At 38.1% G+C, this 22,260-nt stretch overlaps 1 protein-coding gene across 7 annotated transcripts in view; it reads right to left on the bottom strand.

Annotated features, from left to right (window-relative positions):
- The window catches only part of NF1 (neurofibromin 1), a 1,508,106-nt gene that overhangs the window by 890,098 nt on the left and 595,748 nt on the right, over positions 1–22,260 (bottom strand). For 4 of the 7 annotated variants that reach the window (XM_053707520.1, XM_053707522.1, XM_053707523.1 and 1 more), the window contains exon 13: positions 3,564–3,719. In XM_053707520.1, the coding sequence (XP_053563495.1) occupies positions 3,564–3,719 (156 nt within the window). The remainder of the gene's footprint in view (positions 1–3,563; positions 3,720–22,260) is intronic. The other 3 variants (XM_053707521.1, XM_053707524.1, XM_053707526.1) reach the window with 1 other exon arrangement.

Here is a 22,260-nt window from a genome sequence, read left to right as displayed (position 1 = left end):
GACAGAAAAATTATCATCAGCGCCCTCCTGCTCTACAGTGTTTAAAACAGAGCAATCGCGCTTTCTCTGAAATGCTGGCATTTTGGATAAAATATTAGCTATGGAGTTATCCATTACTGCCGTCAATTGTTGCATAGTAACAAGCATTGGCGCGCTAGAAGTACTAGGGGTCGCCTCTGCGGGCATAACTGGTATAGACACAGAAGGAAAAGATGTAGAACTATCCCTACTTCCTTCATCTGAGGAATCATCCTGGGCAACCTTACTATTTGTGACAGTACTGTCCTTACTGTGTTTGGACGCCATGGCACAATTATCACATATATTTGAAGGAGGAACCACATTGGCTTCCATATATACAGAACATGATCTATCTGAAGGAACAGACATGTTAAACAGGCTTAAATTGGTTAATAAAGCACAAAAACCGTTTTAAAACAAAACCGTTACTGTCTCTTTAAATGTTAAACAGGGCACACTTTATTACTGAATATGTGAAAGACTATGAAGGAATTATCCAATCTTTACCAAATTTTCACCACAGTGTCTTAATGCATTCAAAGTATTGCACCCCAATTTTCAAGCTGTTAACCCTTAAAATGTGGAAACCGGAGCCATTTGCAATTTTAACCCCACTACAGTCCCAGCCACAGCCTTTGTTGCGACTTCACCTATCCCAGGGGGGTATACGATACCAATTCAAGCCTTCTAGGAACGTTTTCAGTGGATACCAGACCCTCACACATGCAGCTGCATGCACTGCATTCAAAAGAAACTGCGCAATAATGGCGCGAAAATGAGGCTCTGCCTACTACAGTGAAAGGCCCTTCCTGACTGGGAAGGTGTCTTAACTAGTGCCTGGCGATAAAAACGTTCCCCAAACAATAAAAGTGTGAAAACTACTTCAAACTTTAAAAAACAACAACTTAAATAAACAATCGATTTAGCCCTTAAGAGTGTCCACCAGTTAATAGCTCATACTAAGCCCTTTATTCTTTCTGAGTCTAAGAAAATGGCTTACCGATCCCCATGAGGGAAAATGACAGCCTTCCAGCATTACACATTGTTAGAAAAATGGCTAATCATACCTTGAGCAGAAAAGTCTGCAAACTGTTCCCCCCAACTGAAGTTCTCTCAGCTCAACAGTCCTGCGTGGGAACAGCAACTGATTTTAGTTACTGCTGCTAAAATCATACTCCTCTTTTAAACAGAACTCTTCATCTCTTTCTGTTTCAGAGTAAATAGTACATACCAGTACTATTTCAAAATAACAAACTCTTGATAGAAGAAATAAAAAACTACAACTAACACCACAAACTCCTCACCATCCCCGTGGAGATGCTACTTGTTCAGAGCGGCAAGGAGAATGACTGGGGGCGGAGCCAGAGGGGGAGCTATATGGACAGCTCTTGCTGTGTGCTCTCCTTGCCATTCCCTGTAGGGGAGGAGAATATCCCACAAGTAATGGATGACGCCGTGGACCGGACACACCAATGTTGGAGAAAATATCTCCCAGTGTCTTTTATAATGAGCACTCAGCACTCTTTCATTATAAATTTTTTTGGCCCAAAAATGACAAGTGAATAAAATAAGGCATAGGTTTCAGTAACATCCCCCTTTGATAACAGGTCTACTGCTTACCCCTTCCTTAACAGGAAAATAAATGTCAGCCAGTTCTGATATACCAAGTCTCCTCAGAAATAAAGGGCTGCACATACCTCAATGCTGCTTGTAGCATAAACCGTTCTCCACACTGAAGATGTCTCCTGTATTACCTTCAGATCTGTGGGAACCAACGTGGATCTTAGTTACAGCTGCTAAGATCATTAACCTCAGGGCAGAAATCTTCTTCCATATCCCCCTGAGGGAAACAGTACTCACCGGTACCATTTAAAATAAAAAACTTCTTGATTCAAGAAACTAACACTAACACCTCACTTTACCTCTTCCTAGTACAAAAACAGGCAAAGAGAATGACTGGGGGTGGAGGGAAGGGAGGGGCTATATATACAGCTCTGCTGTGGTGCTCTTTGCCACTTCCTGTTAGCAGGAGGTTAATATCCCACAAGGATGAAATCCGTGGACTCGTCGTATTTTGTAGAAGAAACAGCTGCATGCACTTACATTATAAAAAAGTAAGAAGAAAGATCTCTCCACATTCTAAGCTAAACTACTCAGCTTGTGTGTGCAATTTTGGAAGATGCCCAAGTGTTTATTACATGAAGAAAATTGTTTGTTTTTTTCTCTCCCTAAATGCATGCATATAGAAGATATAAAATGTCAAAGAAATAGCACACCATCTCAATATGAAGATAAACTAAAGATAAGCTGATATCTTTCAATGCAGCTAACATTGTGGCTTATTTTTTTATCTTTCATGATTCAGACAGAGCATACCATTTTAAACAACTTTCCAGTATAGTTCTATTTTGAAATTTACTTCATTCTCTCATTCTACTTTGTTGAATGAACTACTGGTAGCTAGCTGAACACATCTGGTGAGCAAATGACAAGATTTATATATGTGCAGCCACCAATTAACAGCTAGCTCCCAGCAATGCATGGCTGCTCCCGAGCCCTCCCAGGTATTTCTTTCAATCGGATAGTAAGAGATCAACAAAAAAAAAAAATAACAGAAGTACATTGCAAAGTTTTTTAAAATTGTATCCACTATCTGAATCAAAGTTTAAAGGGACAGTCAAGTCCCAAAAAAATTTCATGATTCAAATAGGGAATGCAATTTTAAACAACTTTCCAATTTACTTTTAACACCAATTTTTCTTTGTTCCATTGGTACTCTTAGTTGAAAGCTGAACCTAGGAGGTTCATATGCTAATTCCTTAGACCTTGAAGGCCGCCTCTAAGCTGAAAGCATTTTGACAGTTTTTCACCACTAGAGGTCATTAGTTCATTTTTTTCACATAGCATTGAGTTCACGCACGTGAATTTACCGAGGAGTGAGCACTGATTGGCTAAAATGCAAGTATGTCAAATGAACTGAAATAAGGGGGCAGTCTGCTGAGGCTTAGATACAAGTTAATTACAGAGGTAAAACGTGTATTATTATAACTGTGTTGGTTATGCAAAACTGGGGAATGGGTAATCAAGGGATTATCTATCTTTTTAAACAACAACAATGCTGGTGTTGACTGTCCCTATAATCTTGACTTTACTGTCCCTTTAAAGACATCCCAAGTGTAAAACCTCCGATGATTTGGTTAGTGGCACTATGGATTTTTTTTCCAAAAGTATAAAATGTTGGACATTCCTAGTGTAAATAAAATCAGTTAAAGTACTTCTGTGCCTGATAAAGACCATGTTGCACTTCTACTTTTTTAAATAAAATCTATGACTGCTTGGTGGGGAAATCAGCAGGACACATTGGTTTCTTGTTATATTACTGTTTGAAGTTTGTTTTACCGACAGCTTTTTAATCGCCCTATGAATTACTGACAATACATTACAAGGATAGGCTCTTATTTAGTGAGGCATTCATTTTTTTTTACTATAACTATAATTATTATTAGACAAAATAGATACATTTCAAATGTTAATTCACTTACATATAATAGCAGCTTTGGATCACCATGAATGAGCTTTACCATAGCCAGTAGCAGGTATCTGTAACTTTTGGCTTCCAGATCTGTTGGCTTCTCTTTAAACTTAAGGTATGTCATTTTCTCTTTAAAGGTAAGACTCTGAGGAAAAATTCCAGCACACTGTCAATAGAAGGAATTACATACTACACATTTAGAAAACAACATTGTCTTAAAAAAGAAAACATAATCAAGTCTGAATGTTTATTAAAAATGTGATATTAAAGGGACATTCCCATCAATACTGAAATGCACATAGATTAATTACAGGTTTGAAAAGAAACATATTTGCAATATACATTAATTGTCAAAAATGCTTCTAGTAAAAGTCAAAACTGTTTTAGTGTAAACATTTTTCTCTGCATGTGCATGTGAAGCATAGCTAGAGATATTCTCAGTGCACCAGCATTTTATATACTGCAGCTGCTCTGATCACCAGTGGGACTTGTATCATGTCAGCAATTAAATTGAGCCATTACAAGATGGAACAAGTACCTTAGGCTCTCTGAACAAATGCTGTCTTTAAAATACTGGTGCACAGTATTTTCTTTTGAAACAGCTATACCTTTTATTAGAAGCATTTTTGTTAAATCCTACTTTATACAAAAAATAAAATACATTTTAAAATATAATGTATATACAGCAAGATGGTAAAAGTGCCAGGAGACAAAACAGGGAAAATATGTTTTTACATAAAATATGCAAATTTCATTTTAAAGGAATAGTCTAGTCAAAATTAAACTTTTATAATTCAGATAAAGCAGGCAATTTTAAGCTACTTTCTAATTCACCTATTTTCTTATTCACCTATTATCAATCTTTCTTTGTTCTCTTGTTATCTTTATTTGAAAAAGCAAGAATGTTAGGAGCCTGGCCATTTTTGATTCAGCACCTGGGTAGGCTACATTTAGACACGAATCAGCAAGCGCCACCCAGGTGCTGAACCAAAAATGGGCCATCTCCTAAACTTATTCTTACTATTTTTTCAAATAAAGATACCAAACACTTAAGAGAAGGAAAGATAGGGAGAATTGGAAATATACAGATGATGCTTTTCATGTAATGATACAGAGATAGCATCTCTTGGTTAGAGATGCATATTTTCTATAAAAAAAATCATATGCAGAGCTGTATATTGCTAATAATACATGTCTGTTGGTTAGCGTTATGCATTTACCATGCAACAGGAAATGCAGGGTACAATCTGTTAGAGATGTGTAATAGTCCCCATAGTGATTCTCACATTACTGTAACCATACAGCCCAACTCTGAGAAACATTAAAGAAAGGAGATTTAGGTTTACTAATAGATACATACTTCTTCGTATTTAATGGGACAGGACAAGTGGAATTCTGTATATATTGGTTGTTACTTCCACATAGAGAAGGAAGAATCTAACAAAAGTTTTTTTGTTTATCCCTTTTCAAATTTTATATATAGCCAAGATATAAGATAGAGAGAATTCCATGCCATGAATGATTCCAGACTGATATTAACAAGATGACAAAATGTGCAAGGCCACCAAATGGAACGGACACATGAGGTAACAAGAATATTAGGGAACCGTGAAAATAATGTAAACCCTAAAAAAAAAGTAGGAATTAGTGCAAGTTTTAAAAAGCAATGAGATAAGATCCTGCCTGCTGGGGCTTAGAAACAGGCAAACAGAGGTTATAAAGTATATTAATATAACAATGTTGGTTGTGCAAAGCTGGGGAACGGGTAGTAAAGGAGCTATCTATATTTTTAAACAATAAAAAAAAAAAAAATCAAGTAGACTGTCCCTTTAATTATCTCCTTAGTAATTTCTAAGCTAACTAATGTTACTACAAATATTTGCCTTTTTTCGCCTATACAGCATGTACAAAATGTTGAGAAATAAAACATAACTTTTAGCATATGTATTAATTACAAACATTACAGTGAGTTATTTAATAGCAGAATAGTTTAATTACTTGAACTGAACTTCTACAACTTAATGGAGGGTAGGAGTGTGGAGTAAAGGTATCAAATACTATATTTATGTATCACTGTACAATGTCCAACTGCTGCACAAATACTTTAGCATTGATCTTCATTTTAGTCAAGAACAAATTGTATCTGTTCCTCTTACATGGTTGCAAAAATGAATGCAGACAATACCATTCCATGTTTCAATAGAAAGAGATTACTTCTTTACCACCCTTTGGAGAAGTCAAAATAACAAAATGTATGCTTACCTGATAAATTATTTTCTTTTGGAATGTTGATCGTCCACAGTCCTCCATAACATATAGGATTTATTTCCCTCCACTAGGAGGAGGTCAAAAACCCACACAATAGCTTTAAAACCCCCCCATCTCTCTCTTAGTTTCATGTATAGCTGAGTAGAGAATAGCAAAAGAAAGGTAGGAAAGACAAAGCAGGGTAAATACAGGTGTCATTAGAACTGTCGCCCAACATGAAGCGGGCAGCGTCTGAGGACCATCATCATTCTGAAGAAAAAAAAATTATCAGGTAAACATAATTCTTTTTTCTTTCCTAAAATGATGATGGGTCCACAGTCCTCCATAACATATGGGAATAATACCCAAGCCAATGGTCTATGTCAGTGATGGCGAACCTTAGCACTCCAAATGATTCAGAATTACATTTCCCAAGATGCTTAGACACTCTGAACTCCAGTGGAGCATCATGTGAAATGTAGTTCTGAAACATCTGGAGTGCCAAGGTTTGCCATCACTGGTCTATGTTAATGGAGAGGGTGGGAAAATACTTTCTCTGAAAGTTCCTATTTAGCCGACACAGTGGCCTTTCCTGCCAAAAGTTGCTTGCAAAGAAGCAAATACATAAAAACGATAACATTTAGAAAAAGTATGCAGAGAAGACCATGTGACAGCTTTGCAAATCTGCTTTAAAGATGCATCATTCTTAAAGGACCATAATGTTGCCACTGCTCTTGTCGAGTGAGCTGTGATACGTTTAGAAGTAACTTACCCGCCACTAAGTAAGCCTTGTGAATCACCTGTTAAAGCCAAGATGAAAACGCTACCTTAGTAGGTTTTTGCCCTTTACGAGTCCCAGAGTAATGAACAAACAAACTAGAAGTTTTTCTGAACTCTTTAGTAGCTTGGCGATAGAACTTCAAAGCTGTGACTAGGTCCAGGTTACGTAAAAAAATTTCCTTAGAGTTAGCAGGGTCTGGTAAAAGAGAAGGAACAACAATTTAATTGATTTTATCAGTAGAAACCACTTTAAGAAGAAAATCATATTTGGTACAGCCTTGTCCATGTGAACAATAAAAAAATGGAGGATCACAGAATAATGCTCTTCCAGCAGAAGAGATAGCTAATAAGAAAAGTATCTTTCAAGACAATAATTTTATGTCAATGGAGTGCATTGAGTCAAAGGGAGGTGGTAGTGTGAAGTCAGGATCAGACTGATATGCTACAGGAAAGTTCTTCTCTGTGAAAGGCGCATGCTGAGCAAAAAAGGCTGCTTCATGGGTGGTAACTAGCCATAGCACAAGCTATTATGCTATTGTTGGTTCCCAGGTTAAGCGCTTCTCTCTTTTTATTTAGGTCTTACAACTTGCCTAATTTTAACTAACGTCTATACAAAGGTCTGAACATCATGCAATTTAGACAACTTCCTATGAAAAAGAACAGATAAAGTGGAAAACTGACCTTTCAGGAAACTAGCTGATAAACCCTGGTCAAGAACATCTTGTAATAACTGAAGAATTCTTGGGATCCAAAAGGAAAACCAAGAGAATCCTTTAGAAGAGCACCACACAAAATATAATTTCCAAATCTTGTGGTAGATCTTCTGAGTCACAGGCTTCCTAGTCTTTATCAGGGTGTCACATAATATGAGAATCCTCTATGGAAAAGAGGACCTTGTGATAACAGGTCTTGTCTCAGAGGAAGAAGCCCTGGAGGACATAAGGACATCAGCACTAGGTTTGTATACCATGTCCCTCGGGGCTAGGCTGGAGCAATGAATATTACTGGTTTGATTATTACATTTGATCACCAATTAATCGAATATCTCCTGATGGAGAGACCATTCTCCTGGATGAACCGATTGATGGCTGAGGTAATCCACCTCCAAGTTTTTGACAACTGGTATGTGAATCACTGACAGGGAGCATTGATTCTTCTCTGCCCAGGACAGGATCTGCAAGACTTCCTGCATGGCCAGTGGACTGCGGATACCTCATTGATGATTTATATAGGCCACTGCTGTGATATTGCCTGACTGGAAGCGGATACATTTTTTCTCCTTCAATAGGGGCCAGGCCTGAAGAGCATAAAGAATCACACGAAGTTCCAGCATGTTTATTGGTAAACTTGCCTCTAAAGGAAACCAAACTCCTTGTGCTCTTCGAGAATTCCAGACTGCCCCCCAGCCTAACAGACTGGCAACCATTGTGACAATGACCCATGACGACTAAGAAAAGATGCCCCAAGAGTCTTTGGATTCAACCATCAGACAATCTCTATCTTGGTGGACACAGAGTGATTTGTTGCTCCAAATATAAATAATTCTTTGACCACTGACTGAGCATGGGAAGTTGAAGGGGACGCAAGTGAAAGCAGGCAAAAGAACCTCCTCTGAAGTGACTACCATAAGACCCACTAACTCCATGCACTGAACTACAGACGACAATGGAGTACTCTGCAGGGAGAGACATGCTCTCTGAAATATTAACCTGTGTAGTTCCGTCAGGAACAGACGCAAACGGACTCAATCTATTAAGACTCATAAAAATGTTAAATCAAAGTGAACTGTTGCGCTTCCCAATACAAGTGAAAATATGTCAAATAAATATATACAGTTTAATTACACGTTTTTTGCAGTGTGAAATTTCAATTCCAATCCACGTTATTTGTAATACGATTGTGATAAATAGGTCAGTGACCTCAGTTTATGTCCAGATCGAAATACAAGAAAGTCTTATTTCCAAGTACAACACCGACCTTAATATTTGGATAGTCCTGGGATGATATATAAGAAGTGATATCCGACTATTTGGTCCCAAAATATAAGAACACTGTTTCTTCCAGAATGTTGGTTGTAAATTGGTAGTGGCTGCTGCTCTGTGTACACGGAGAGTATCTGCGAACTGCCTCCCAACGAAGTACTATAGCAGAGCTTTCCAAACTTTTCATATTGGTGACACACTTTTAAAACCTACATAATTTTGCAACACAGTAATTCAGTTGTACTAGCAAACAGGAGGTTAAATTAACTTGTTTTAAGAGATACAAACACATACATAAATGATATAATAACTAAATGTATTTACAAGTAACAGTATGTATGTGCAAGAATTAACACCAATAGCTACTTACTATTTTAATGGGATGTATGAGGTTGGTGGGATGAACACAGTTTCTGAATATTTGGTGGAATATTAGATAGACACTTGCATTTCATCATCAAGCATTTGTAAGCTTCCACTTCCTATCCATATATCAAGAGCAGGAGTAGCAATGCACTACTGGGAGCTAGCTGCAAAAAAAACCCCACTGACTTCTGATTTCAGCTCAGCATTTAAGCTGCCTCCCTATTCGACTGACTACTGCCCGCACTGCAAACACACTGATATCCCACTCACTGACTACACATGCAGTCAGGAGCCGATTGAGGAGACTACACGTGAAGTCAGGAGCCAATGTGCCGCCAAAGCCGCCAATGGGAATAGTTGCAGTTCCCACTGAGCTGCGCCAATAGGTTAAGATGATCTGTGACCCACTAGGTAACAATCACAAGTCAACCATGTGAAATGTGTAGCAAGTCGGCGGAAAGTCGGAAAGCCAAAAAAATGTAAAAAAAAATTGAAATTAAAAAAAAATTTGTGCTGAAGCAGGGACACACCTACACAATGCTGCCGACACACTAATGTGTCACGACACACAGTTTGGAAAGCACTGTACTATAGAAACAAAAAAAGAAAGACACAAGCTCAAAAAGCCACTCTAAGGGTAAAAGTTTTACTCAACACTTAAAAATGCGCAGAACATAAAAATGCACGTACAAGAGTTAAAAAACAATATGCAGTTTGTGAAACATCACAGTGTGTTTCTCCTCAGCAAACAAATGTCTGTCTTTGCCTGTAACTGCTAGGACTCCTAATGCTTCTACCAAATCAGGTGAGCAGGACAGCATGAAGAGAGGTAAAGGACTTGCTTCGGACTAAAACCACGCTACCTCAATGTGTTTCCTCTGGTATCATCCAGACTATTTTAAGAGGGTTATTACGGAGCCTCCTTGCTCCTTTCTTATATAGTCACTATATATTCCCAGTTTTTACGCGGGAATATAATAGGCTAATATTTGCCCCGGTTTGATCCTGTCTCTGATTGGGCTGATATGTCAATCAAGATCTCTTGAATTGGGTAATCTGCCCTCTATGAACAATCTAATATAACAGTAAATAAAAAATTCAAGAACATCAGCAGTGACCCCAACAGAATGGGTATGCTAAAGAAAGTTTGCTTCTATGTACTATCTGTAAATACTTGAATAAAGATGTATTAGAGATATATTAAAATGTAGCTTTTAATTAAATTTCTTTTAAAAAGCAGCAAAAAAAGTTATGAGAGCTGCTTGTTGCTCACACACACACACACTTAAGAACACATCATCAGTGTATATATATATATATATATATATATATATATATATATATATATATATATATATATATATATATATATATATATATATATATATATATATATAAGATAAATAGTAACTAATGTTGAAGTCAATATCGATTGAATAATAATACTATAGAGATGAGGCTAATAATTTCCCGGTAGCAACACTGAGAACTGTGTCTTTACATATCTTTTTTTATCTATGGTTCTGCTTGTATTGTAAGCTTGCTTGTATTTCTTCAGGCCAGACATAATATTACCGATGTTACCCACTCCTAGTGATACTAAGAGCATACAACGCTTTAGCAAAATATATTGTAGTACATTTTTTATCTTAATCAACGTTAGCTTCTAATATTGCTTGTAACAACTGGAGAGCAAATTAAAATACAAAAAAATCCCCTGACGCGGTCGCGTTTCACATACGCTTCCTCACATACATAAAAACAATACAGTTACAGATGAGAAGTGTTACAATGGAGTCATTTGAATATTTGTATCCACAAAAGAAACATAGTGCTATAATCGAGCCATTCAGATGTGCTCAGCACCATTAACACATTGTGTACTGCTAAGTAATTTCTAAACATATGTACATTGGACAGAAATGATGATGCTGTCATTAATAAATCCATACATATATAACCAAAACAGTGGAGCAAAAAAAAAAAGGGAGTAATCATACATGTACAAGCCACCAAATTGTTGATGTATAGATAAGAACAAGCAGTGATACCGTTAATATATTTCTCTGGGCTCAAAAGTACAGACACACAAGCGCTTTCGAACACTAGAGCTCACCATATGTCTAGAGTGTATATGAAGTGTGTGCCAAAATCGAACTAAGGTGTGAAAGAACCTATGTAAAGAATCTGGCACATAAATACTTATACAACTATTCTCTCTAGTTAGGTGTGTGTCTTACTTGTTAGTAAGTGATTAATACGTTCTTTAACTATAGATAAGGATAATTACATAAATGCCTGTAAATCGAGGTCAATATTGAGTCCCTGTGGGTTTAATGTATTAAGTGTATTTAATTAATGGATCCAATATGTTTCGCGTTGTCGTAGGGATTTTAGTCTGTTGTTGGAACTATTAGGTGGAATCCAATTTAATACTAAAATTCGTTGGAGTTATGATATATTCTAAAGTACACTATGTGAATCCATTTTATTTTTTATATTATTCCAGTGTTCACAGAACCTAGTTTTAATCATTCTTTTAGTCCTCCCTATGTAAAAACAATTACATTCACAGGTAAGTAGGTAAACTACATGTTGATCTGCATGTGAATTTATGTTTTATTTTATGGTGTTTTGGCGTTGTTGGTGTCACTAAAAAAAAAATCACCCCTTCGTATAAACCTGCAAATCCAGCATCTATTATGATTGCACGGCCAAGTCCCATATGCTCTACTCAACCAATTGGAATTGGGAGTATTTTTTTACACAGGGAGCTCTTACAGGTCTTAATTTGGACGGAGCTAATATATTTTTCAAATCTTTGTTCTTTTTAAAAGTTACCAGTGGTCTTTCTGGGAAAAATTTTCCCAGAATTGGGTCACTTATTAGAATACTCCAGTGTTTTTTTAGAATCTTTTTGATATCCTCACTTCCCTAGCTATATGTCGCTTGTGTGTCTGTACTTTTGAGCCCAGAGAAATATATTAACGGTATTAGTGCTTGTTCTTATCTATACATCAACAATTTGGTGGCTTGTACATGTATGATTACCACCATTTTTTTTTTTTTTTGCTCAACTGTTTTGGTTATATATGTATGGATTTATTAATGACAACATCAACATTTCTGTCCAATGTACATATGTTTAGAAATTACTTAGCAGTACATGATGTGTTAATGGTGCTGATCACATCTGAATTGCTTGATTATAGCACTATGTTTCTTTTGTTGATACAAATATTCGAATGACAATTCTCATCTGTAACTGTGTTGTTTTTAAAGGGACACTGAACCCAATTTTTTTCTTTCGTGATTTAGATACAGCATGACATTGTAAGCAACTTTCTAATTTACACCTATTATCAAATTTTCTTCATTTTCTTGGAATCTGTATTTGAAATGCAAGAATGTAAGTTTAGATGCCGGCCCATTTTTGGTGAACAACCTGGGTTGTCCTTGCCGATTGGTGGATAAATTCATCCACCTATACAAAAGTGCTGTCCAGAGTTCTGAACCAAAACAAAAGATAGCAAGAGAACGAAGAAAAATTGATAATAGGAGTAAATTAGAAAGTTGCTTAAAATTGCATGCTCTATCTGAATCACAAAAGAAAAAAAAGGAAATGTATTCTTACCTGATAAATTTGTCCACGGATTTCAGCAGGAGAAGGCAAAGAGCACCACAGCAGAGCTGTATATATAGCTCCTCCCTTCCCTCCCACTCCAATCATTCGACCGAAGTTAGGAAGAGAAAGGAAAAGCCAAGGTGCAGAGGTGACTGAAGTTTAACAAAATGAAAGACCTGTCATATAATAAAAACAGGGTGGGCCGTGGACTCATCGTATCGTAAAAGAAACAAAATTATCAGGTAAGAATAAATTTCCTTTTCTTTTACAAGATTTACTGTTAGCCAGGGAAGAGGTCTTTTGGATACTAAAACTCAAGACAAGGAGACATTTTGGGCTAAATAGCGAATTTGATCTTATCAATTTTTGGCATTAGAATTGTCCTTGTTCTCATCTAGCTGTGAAACATACTGCATAAAATATAGATAATATTTATTGTAGCTTGTAAACATTCTATATATTGTGAAAAAATAGTCACCTAAAAATTGACGCAAGTGTGTTCTCTCTATAACTTAAGTGTAATTAACATGTATTTTGAATGACAGAGATATACATATTTAATATTAACACCTAAATTATTATTATGAAATTAATATTTTTGCTTATCTGTAAATTGCAAAGAATGAATGTCATTATTCTACCATTTAAAATAACTAATCATTGATACTGTAATAGATCTGACATAATTTATACATTACACATGTATTGTATTGATTCAAGTTTTACTCATATTGATATATCCATCATCTGGAAATGCTGATGTATTAAGTTATATAAATATGAATACACTAATTCTTTCAACAACTATCAGTCAGGTTATCCAGCAATAGATAGAGGCGGTTTTGCAAAGGCATAAACCATAGCCTTTAATTACTATGACACAGGAGGTGTGTTTTACATTTTAATCCAATGGGGTGAAAGCAACACCTTTTTAAGTTATGGATGATGGTCACTAACTATGCTATGACTACGGCGTGGGAAGCCGAAATGCATCAGCATTAGTGACCACCATCCTGTGCTGTCTGTCTGCTGCAAAGTGTGTTTTGTTGAAGCTGTTGTTTTAATCTGCCAATAAAGCCGTGTTTTTGAAAAAGTGCACCAAGAAGTACCGGATCTCCCTCATTTTCCTTGTTCGCATTGATTTATTAATGACAACATCATCATTTCTGTCCAATGTACATATGTTTAGAAATTACTTAGCAGTACATGATGTGTTAATGGTGCTGATCACATCTGAATTGCTTGATTATAGCACTATGTTTCTTTTGTGGATACAAATATTCGAATGACAATTCTCATCTGTAACTGTGTTGTTTTTAAAGGGACACTGAACCCAATTTTTTTCTTTCGTGATTTAGATAGAGCATGACATTTTAAGCAACTTTCTAATTTACACCTATTATCAAATTTTCTTCATTCTCTTGGAATCTGTATTTGAAATGCAAGAATGTAAGTTTAGATGCCGGCCCATTTTTGGTGAACAACCTGGGTTGTCCTTACTGATTGGTGGATAAATTCATCCACCTATAAAAAAGTGCTGTCCAGAGTTCTGAACCAAAACAAAAGATAGCAAGAGACCGAAGAAAAATTGATAATAGGAGTAAATTAGAAAGTTGCTTAAAATTGCATGCTCTATCTGAATCACAAAAGAAAAAAAAGGAAATTTATTCTTACCTGATAAATTTGTTTCTTTTACGATACGATGAGTCCACGGATTTCATCCTTACTTGTGGGGATATCGCCTCCTGGTCAATTGGATTGATGGTAGCGGCAATGGACATCATTCCGTTTACTCGGTTTCATCTCAGACCTCTGCAACTGAGCATGTTCAGACAGTGGAATGGAGATTATACAAATTTGTCTCCTCGAATAAATCTAGATCAGGAGACAAGGGACTCTCTTCTATGGTGGTTGTCGCTGGATCATCTATCCCAGGGGACATGCTTCTGCAGACCCTCATGGGTGATAGTGACAACTGACGGCCGAGGATTGGTTTGAAGGGTTCGGCATGCGTTCAGAATCTTTAATTTTCTGACCTCCGTCAACAAGATTTTCATGGATAGAGAGTCGATTAGAGTTCCCAAGAAAGGAACCCTTGTCTGTGGAACTAGTGAACTCTTTTCCAGATTTACCTTCCACCCATGAGTCCTCAGGAAAGAAAGAACAATGTCAGTATGAGACTTTGCTAGCTGATAAGACGACGCCTGGATCAGAATATCGTCCAGATAAGGCGCCACTGCAATGCCCCGCGGTCTTAGAACCGCCAGCAGAGACCCCAGAACCTTTGTGAAAATTATGTGTGCCGTGGCCAGACCGAAAGGAACATGAAGATATGCATCCTTTAGATGCACGGTAGTCATAAATTGACCCTCCTGGATGAATGGAAGAATGGTACGAATAGTTTCCATCTTGAAAGATAGAACTCGTTTAGGCTCTTGAGATCTAAGATAGGTCTGAAAATTCCCTCTTTTTTTGGGAACTACAGATTTGAATAAAACCCCTGTCCCTGTTCCTGAATTGTAACAGACAGATTACTCCTGTCGACCCCTCTGTTTGGATTTCTTATCCTGAGGGAGGGAATGACCCTTACCTTCCATGATGTCAGAAATAATCTCCTTCAAGTCAGGCCCAAACAGGGTCATCCCCTTGTAAGGAATAACAAAAAGCTTATATTTAGATGACACATCTGCAGACCAAGATTTCAACCATAAGGCTCTGCGCGCTAAGATGGAAAATCCTCTTAGCCGCCAATTTGGTAATCTGCAAAGAAGCATCTGTAATAAATGAATTAGCCAATTTGAGAGCTTTAATCCTATCTTGTATTTCTTCCAAAGAAGTCTCGGTTTTCAGAGATTCTTCCAAAGAATCAAACCAATAAGCAGCCGCAGTCGTAACCGTAACAATGCAGGCCACCGGTTGCAATAGCAGCCCTTGATGAACATAGATTTTTTTTTAAGGAGACCCTCCAATTTCTTATCCATAGGGTCTTTGAAGGCACAACTATCCTCGATAGGGATAGTAGTTCGTTTAGCCAAGGTGGAAATAGCTCCCTCCACCTTAGGGACCGTCTGCCAAGAATCTCTAATGGCGTCAGCTATAGGATACATTTTCTTGAAAACCGGAGAAGGGGAGAATGGAATACCCGGTCTCTTCCATTCCTCTTCCATTCCTTAGAAATAATTTCTGAAGTTCTCTTAGGAACTGGAAAAACATCAGAATAAGAAGGGACCTCTAAATAACGGTTTAACTTACTCAATTTCTCTGGAGGAACCACAATTGAATCACAGTCGTCCAGAGTAACCAAAACCTCCCTTAGTAACAGTCGGAGGTGTTCAAGTTTAAACCTGAAGGACATCGCATCCGAGTCAGTCAGGGATAATACACTTCCTGAGTCAGAAAGTTCACCCTCGGACAGGGCCTCCATACCCCCCAATTCAGAACCCTGGAAGGGTACAACGGTCAGAAGCTGCATGGACCACGTGGGTCTCCTTCCTACTGCGTTTGCCTTGAAGTACTAGAAAATCAGATAACGCCTCTGAAAGTGTAGATGACATAACTGCAGCAATATCCTGCAGTGTGATCGCAGCAGAAGCTGTCGAAGAACTAGGCGCCGCCTGAGCGGGCGGTAAGGGCTGTGACGCTTAGGCAAAAAGTTGCGGCATACTCTGAATCTCCTCAGCAGAATCCTGAGAAGCATCCGCTTTTGACAAACTTATTAAAGAAAATTTGTTCTCTAAACTGTAAGGTCCTCTCAGTGCATGAGGGACAAAAAGTAACAGGGGGCTCCACATTGGCATTCAAACATAAAGGACATGTAATGCTCTGAAGATCCTCCATGATTATAAACAAATTTGATAGTGGTACTGTGAAATATCAAATGTATATACACTCCCAAAAATATGAAAAAGGAAATTTATGCTTACCTGATAAATTTGTTTATTTTACGATATGACGAATCCACGGATTTCATCCTTACTTATGGGATATCGCCTCCTGGTCAGCAGGAGGAGGCAAAGAACACCACAGCAGAGCTGTATATATAGCTCCTCCCTTCCCTCCCACTCCAGTCATTCAACGGAAGTTAGGAAGAGAAAGGAAAAGCCAAGGTGCAGAGGTGACTGAAGTTTAACAAAAATAAAGACCTGTCTTAGAAAATTACAGGGAGGGCCGTGGACTCGTCATATCGTAAAAGAAACAAATTTATCAGGTAAGCATAAATTTCCTTTTCTTTTACAAGACATGACGAGTCCACGGATTTCATCCTTACTTATGGGATACAATACCAAAGACATAGGACACAGATGAAAGGGAGGGACAAGACAGGAACCTAAACGGAAGGCATTACTGCTTGAAGAACCTTTCTCCCAAAAACAGCCTCGGACGAGGCAAAAGTATCAAATTTGGAAAAAAGTGTGAAGAGACGACCAAGTTGCAGCCTTGCAAATCTGTTCAACAGAAGCATCATTTTTAAATGCCAATGAGGAAGCCACAGCCCTAGTAGAATGAGCCGTAATTCTTTCAGGAGGCTGCTGTCCAGCAGTCTCATATGCAAAACGGATGATACTCTTCAGCCAAAAAGAAAGAGGTAGCTGTAGCTTTCTGGCCCCTACGTTTTCCAGAAAAAACAACAAATAATGAAGATGATTGACAAAATTCTTTAGTCGCCTGCAAGTAAAACTTCACATAACCCATGAAGGTCTGCAAAAGCATGTCCCCTGGGATAGAGATCCAGAGACAATCACCATTAAAGAGAGTCCCTCAACTCTTGTTCTAGGGTTATTTGAGGAGACAAATCTGTATAACCCCCATTCCACTGACTGAGCATATTTAGCTGCAGAGGACTGAGTTGAAACCGAGCCCACGGTATGATGATCATTGCCACCACCATCATTCCGATTACCTCCAGGCACTGAACCACTAATGGCTGAGGAAAGGACTGAAGTGCCCAACATGTATACAGAACATTTCTCATGAATTAGAGTCAATTAGATTTTAGAAGGGTACCCTTTTCTTAGGAAGGATAGCACAAAGTCGGTATGGGACCTTGTGTGCTCACAAGACGACGCCTGGATTACAATGTTGTCCAGATAAGCGCCACCGCAAGCCCTGCGGTCTTAGAACCACCAGCAGAGACCCCAGATCTTTGTGGAAATCCTGAGAGCCGTGACTAACCCAAAAGGAAGAGCCACAAACTGAAAGTGTTTGTTCAGAAAGGCAAACCACGAGAACTTGTGATGATCTTAGAGGATAAGAACATAAAAATACGCATCCTTCAGAACCACTGTTGTCAAAAATTGACCCTCCTGGATCAAAGGAAGGATAGTACGAATAGTTTCCATCCTGAAAGATGGAACTCCGAGAAACTTATCTAGACTCACAAAGTCTAAGATAGGTCTAAAGGTTCGCTCTGGGAACTACAAACAAATTTGAATACAAATCCTGCCACTGAATCGGAACAGGCCAAGTACTCCCATGGAAGGGAGGTCTCTTACACAATGTAAGAATGCCTCTCTGTTAACTGGTCTGTAGAGAATCTTGAAATCAGAAACCAGTCCACTGTGAATCTCTGAAGCACTCCTTTCATTGTCCCGGGATTCTGAATGTCTCAAATCCAAGCATGAATGAAAACCGAAAGACTGCCCCACCATGTCCTGAGTCCACAATTCCGTAGAAAAGTGCAAGGAACCAAAGAGCACTGCATGTGGCCCAGAAAAAAATCTTTATTTTAAGTGATTCATGAGAAATCACTCCCAAATAATCTTTGCAGTCAGCAATAGAGATGTATCTGATGATAGAAAACACTGAATCAATCATCCTCTTAAGTAAACAGTCATTACAAATATGTATGCATGTAATATGTACTTGTGAAGCGCTGCTACTCATCCAAAATGATTTAAAACTGCCACTTTAAATCTTCTTATTTCTGAGTGCTGTCTGATTTTAATTAAACCCTCAAATAATGTCTTCTACTTTGTTGGAAAACCTATAAAGGAAGGTAACTCCCAGTGGTATATTAGAGGATTCGCAGAGCACTGCATGTGGACCATCAATATGTGGGACACTACAGGAGAATTGTGGCAAAAATTTACCATAGTCAAGGGACTCCCAAACAGCAAAAAAAACTTATAAGGATAAATTGTCATTTTATTGTTGATAAAAGTTTGCACATAATACTGTCGCTTTAAGAGCAAAAGTAACTCATCTTTGTGTACTTATGTTCTCTATATTCAAATTCTTTCAGCTGCAGTGTTTACTTAACAGTCATACCATACTGTCACCGTAGATCTTACTGAAAATGTTTTATGTTTGTGGAAAACAATATAACTACACAAATACGGACTGAACCTCAGAGAAATATAGCTGAGGTGCCCTAACACTCGTTCACCATTTAGACAAAACAAATCCGGAGCGCAATTGTAGCGCTAACCTGGACACACAGATGGAAAGAGTAGTGCATCCGGAAAAAAAATCATGTGCGTGGAAACACGGTCACTCCCAAGCATATTACTTTTGCGCTGCTGAGAAAAAGGGCGCCAAATATAACCCCGCCCTTCGTGGGCGTAATATACACACTCTCCCGGTCGCCATATTTATATCAGACGCGACTAACGGGAAATAACTGACTGCCTTTTGGTAAAAGTAATACCGGACAAAAAGGTATAAAAATATACATCATACGGAATGAACTTTAAAAGTAAATCACATTCAGATTAACCCTCTCTATACAATGGGCATAAAACCTGAACCCTATTGATCCGTTCAGTGCAAATGTCCCCAGACACCACACTCCTGAGCCCCAGTGCCTGCCATACCAGGCTGTCATAGAATCCTCCTTTATATAATAAAAGAGATAACTGCCCCAGCAAAGTGCTAAACTTCCTCTGTCCTGAATCTTCTCTTGTTGTTTCAGACCCAGAATAAAAAGTCAGCACTTACCTTTGTATTCTGCCCGACAGCAGGGCAGCTCATCAGGTGTAGGAGGTTCTTTCCCTCCCATAGCCCTGTGGAATAAGATAAGCCTGAGTTAAATGTGCTTAGGCTATCTGGATTAGGGCAGCAACATGTATAGGAGGCGCAGTGAGAATTATGCCTCACTAGTTCCTATTGCTTTAAAGCCACCAATTGCCCTACTGTAGAAACTGATCTGGTCTAGGCTACACCCTAGAACAAAGTAGCACTCACTGGCACTACTTTAAAAATAATAAACTCTTGATTGAAGAATTTATAACTAACACCTCACTTTGCCTCTTCCTATCACTAACACAGGCAAAGAGAATGACTGGAGTGGGAGGGAAGGGATGAGCTATATATACAGCTCTGCTGTGGTGCTCTTTGCCTCCTACTGCTGACCAGGAGGCGTAATCCCACAAGTAAGGATGAAATCCGTGGAATCATTGTGTCTTTAAAAAGAAAAAGGGATTGGAAAGAATGCAGCTGAAACCTGGCAAATGGGACTGTATTTAAAAAGGTAACCATGAGGTCCAGAACTTCTATGCATTGAGTAACAAAAGGAAGAGGATTGAGATGAAGTTGAACACAGGCCTGTTGGTAGTCTCATTGACCCTAGAAAGGATATAGGAGTCTGAGAAAAAAGGAGCTCTTTATAGGTTGGTTTTTAAACGGTGACAGTCAAGCAGCTAAAGAATCCCTTGAGTGTACTTCATTACCAGAATATTGTCAAGGTATGGAGTTAAAGATATTCACTGAGCTCATAACACAGTCAGCAAGCTTCCTAGAACTTTTGTGTAAAATCTGGGTGCCGTTGCCTAAGCAAATGGAAGTGCCACAAATTGGTAATGCCCGATTAGGAAGGCAAATCTCAGGAACCTGACGGTATAATAGAATAGGGATATGTAAATAGGTGTCTTAAGTCAATGGTAGACATAAACTGACCCTACTGCACTAAAGGAAATATAGTGCAAATCTTTTTTTATCTTGAAAGTTGGTACTTTCAGAGATTTGTTTAAAGTTTGAGACCCAAGATTGGCCGAATTGTACCCCCCTTCTTTGATACCATAAAAATGCTGGAGTAGAACTCCAAGTTCATTTTCTGAATTTGAACAGGAGTGATTATTCCATTGTTTTCAAATAATTTAAACAAGCCAAAAAGACTATGGACTTTAATGGATCTCAAGGAACTCAAGATAGGAGGAATCTTTGCTAAGGTTTTGATCGAAAGGCTATTTAGAGAATTTATTTGAAACACCCAATGGTCTTGAACTGACTTCTCCCAAGCCTTCCAAAAAACATTTAATCTGACCTCTACCAGAGCTTTGTCTGTAAAGTAGGTTGCACCCTTATGCTGATTTTGAGATGGTTAGTTTTTGGTCCAGGGAAACCTTCAATAACTGTTGCAAAAATTGCATCCAGGCTTGGACCAAACAAAATCTTTCCCTGACAGGGAAAAGTCTGCTCCTAGAAACAATGTCAGCAGACCCATGATGTTGGTCTAGCCAAAACAGCCAATGCAGCAGTTTATGCATTAATGTGATCATTTCCACAGCTGCACCACATATAAACCTGTCTGCAGCCCAGATTAATTTCAAGCAACCCTGGACCTCTTCTAGAATTGCTTCTTCCTAAATAGTCTGCACAAGATTGACTGACAAGACTGCTGTATCTGCAGCTACACAAGCTACACTGACAGCTGGCCTAAATATAAAGGATATTCTATGAAAGCATTTAAGCTTTCTGTCAATAGGATCTTTGAAATAGGTACTTCCTTTAAAAGAATTATAGTCCACCTAGCAAGTAAGGATATTGCCCCATTCGCCTTTGGAATAGTTTCCCATAATTCCAATTTTGCAGAAGAGAAAGGAAACATGTTCTTGAACTTAGCAGAGAATTAAAGGAATATCTGTTTTATTCCAATCCTTAATAATTAGAGCAGAAATTTATTCAGCTAGTTGATAGGATGACAGCTGCTGGGGAGATGTCTTAAATAAATCATCAATTTTTTTTCTGTAGTTGGACTGTTCTCCACTTTCAAAGCAAGCAAAACTTCCATAACAGAGTGTAGATATGCAAAAGCTTTATAATTAAAAGGACACCTTCTCTACCACGTCTTCAGCACTGGAGTCCTGAGTTTCAAAAAATTAATTCTCAGAGGAGGAAACTTTAGATTGAAATGTACCATTCTTCTCTGTGAGGCATTTAGACGGGTCACTCCCGAGGGATGCCCCTGATGAGCTAAAGCTTTTTGAAGGATCTTATAGTGCACCTTTCATGCAACTGTGTTTACCTGCTGTATGCATGATAGCCGTTAACTCAGTAATAGCAGAATAAATAAATTCTTTGACATTAGGTAATAGATCCCTCTGGGTATAGCCTTTGTAAGCTGCAAACCCATAAACTCACTGATTTAAGGGTGGCAGTGCATCACCCTGTCTAGAATTAGATATAGACTCAGCACATGAAGTACACAGCAGAACATCCTTACACAGTAAAGGTAGCTGGGAAGGGGTTATAATATCAGTGGATTGACCTTCCAGAGGGTTAGCATGTTGTCTGGAGCCCTGAGCTGCACCAGTTTGTTTTAAAATAAGTTTTAAGGATAGATGCTGTATATCTGAGACAGATAGGATCACCAAAACAGTATAAAGGCAAACAAGAAAGTTAATCTCTGAGGGGTTAAACATGTTTTAGAATTGCACAATGTACAAGTGATATCCCAGTAAGTGTTATATTTAAATGTCTACTGTTACTTT

The sequence above is a fragment of the Bombina bombina genome, chromosome 3 (assembly GCF_027579735.1).
Source record: "Bombina bombina isolate aBomBom1 chromosome 3, aBomBom1.pri, whole genome shotgun sequence".
NCBI lineage: Eukaryota > Metazoa > Chordata > Amphibia > Anura > Bombinatoridae > Bombina > Bombina bombina.
Note: the sequence above shows the minus strand (reverse complement) of the source record. Positions and strands in the feature narration are given on the sequence as shown.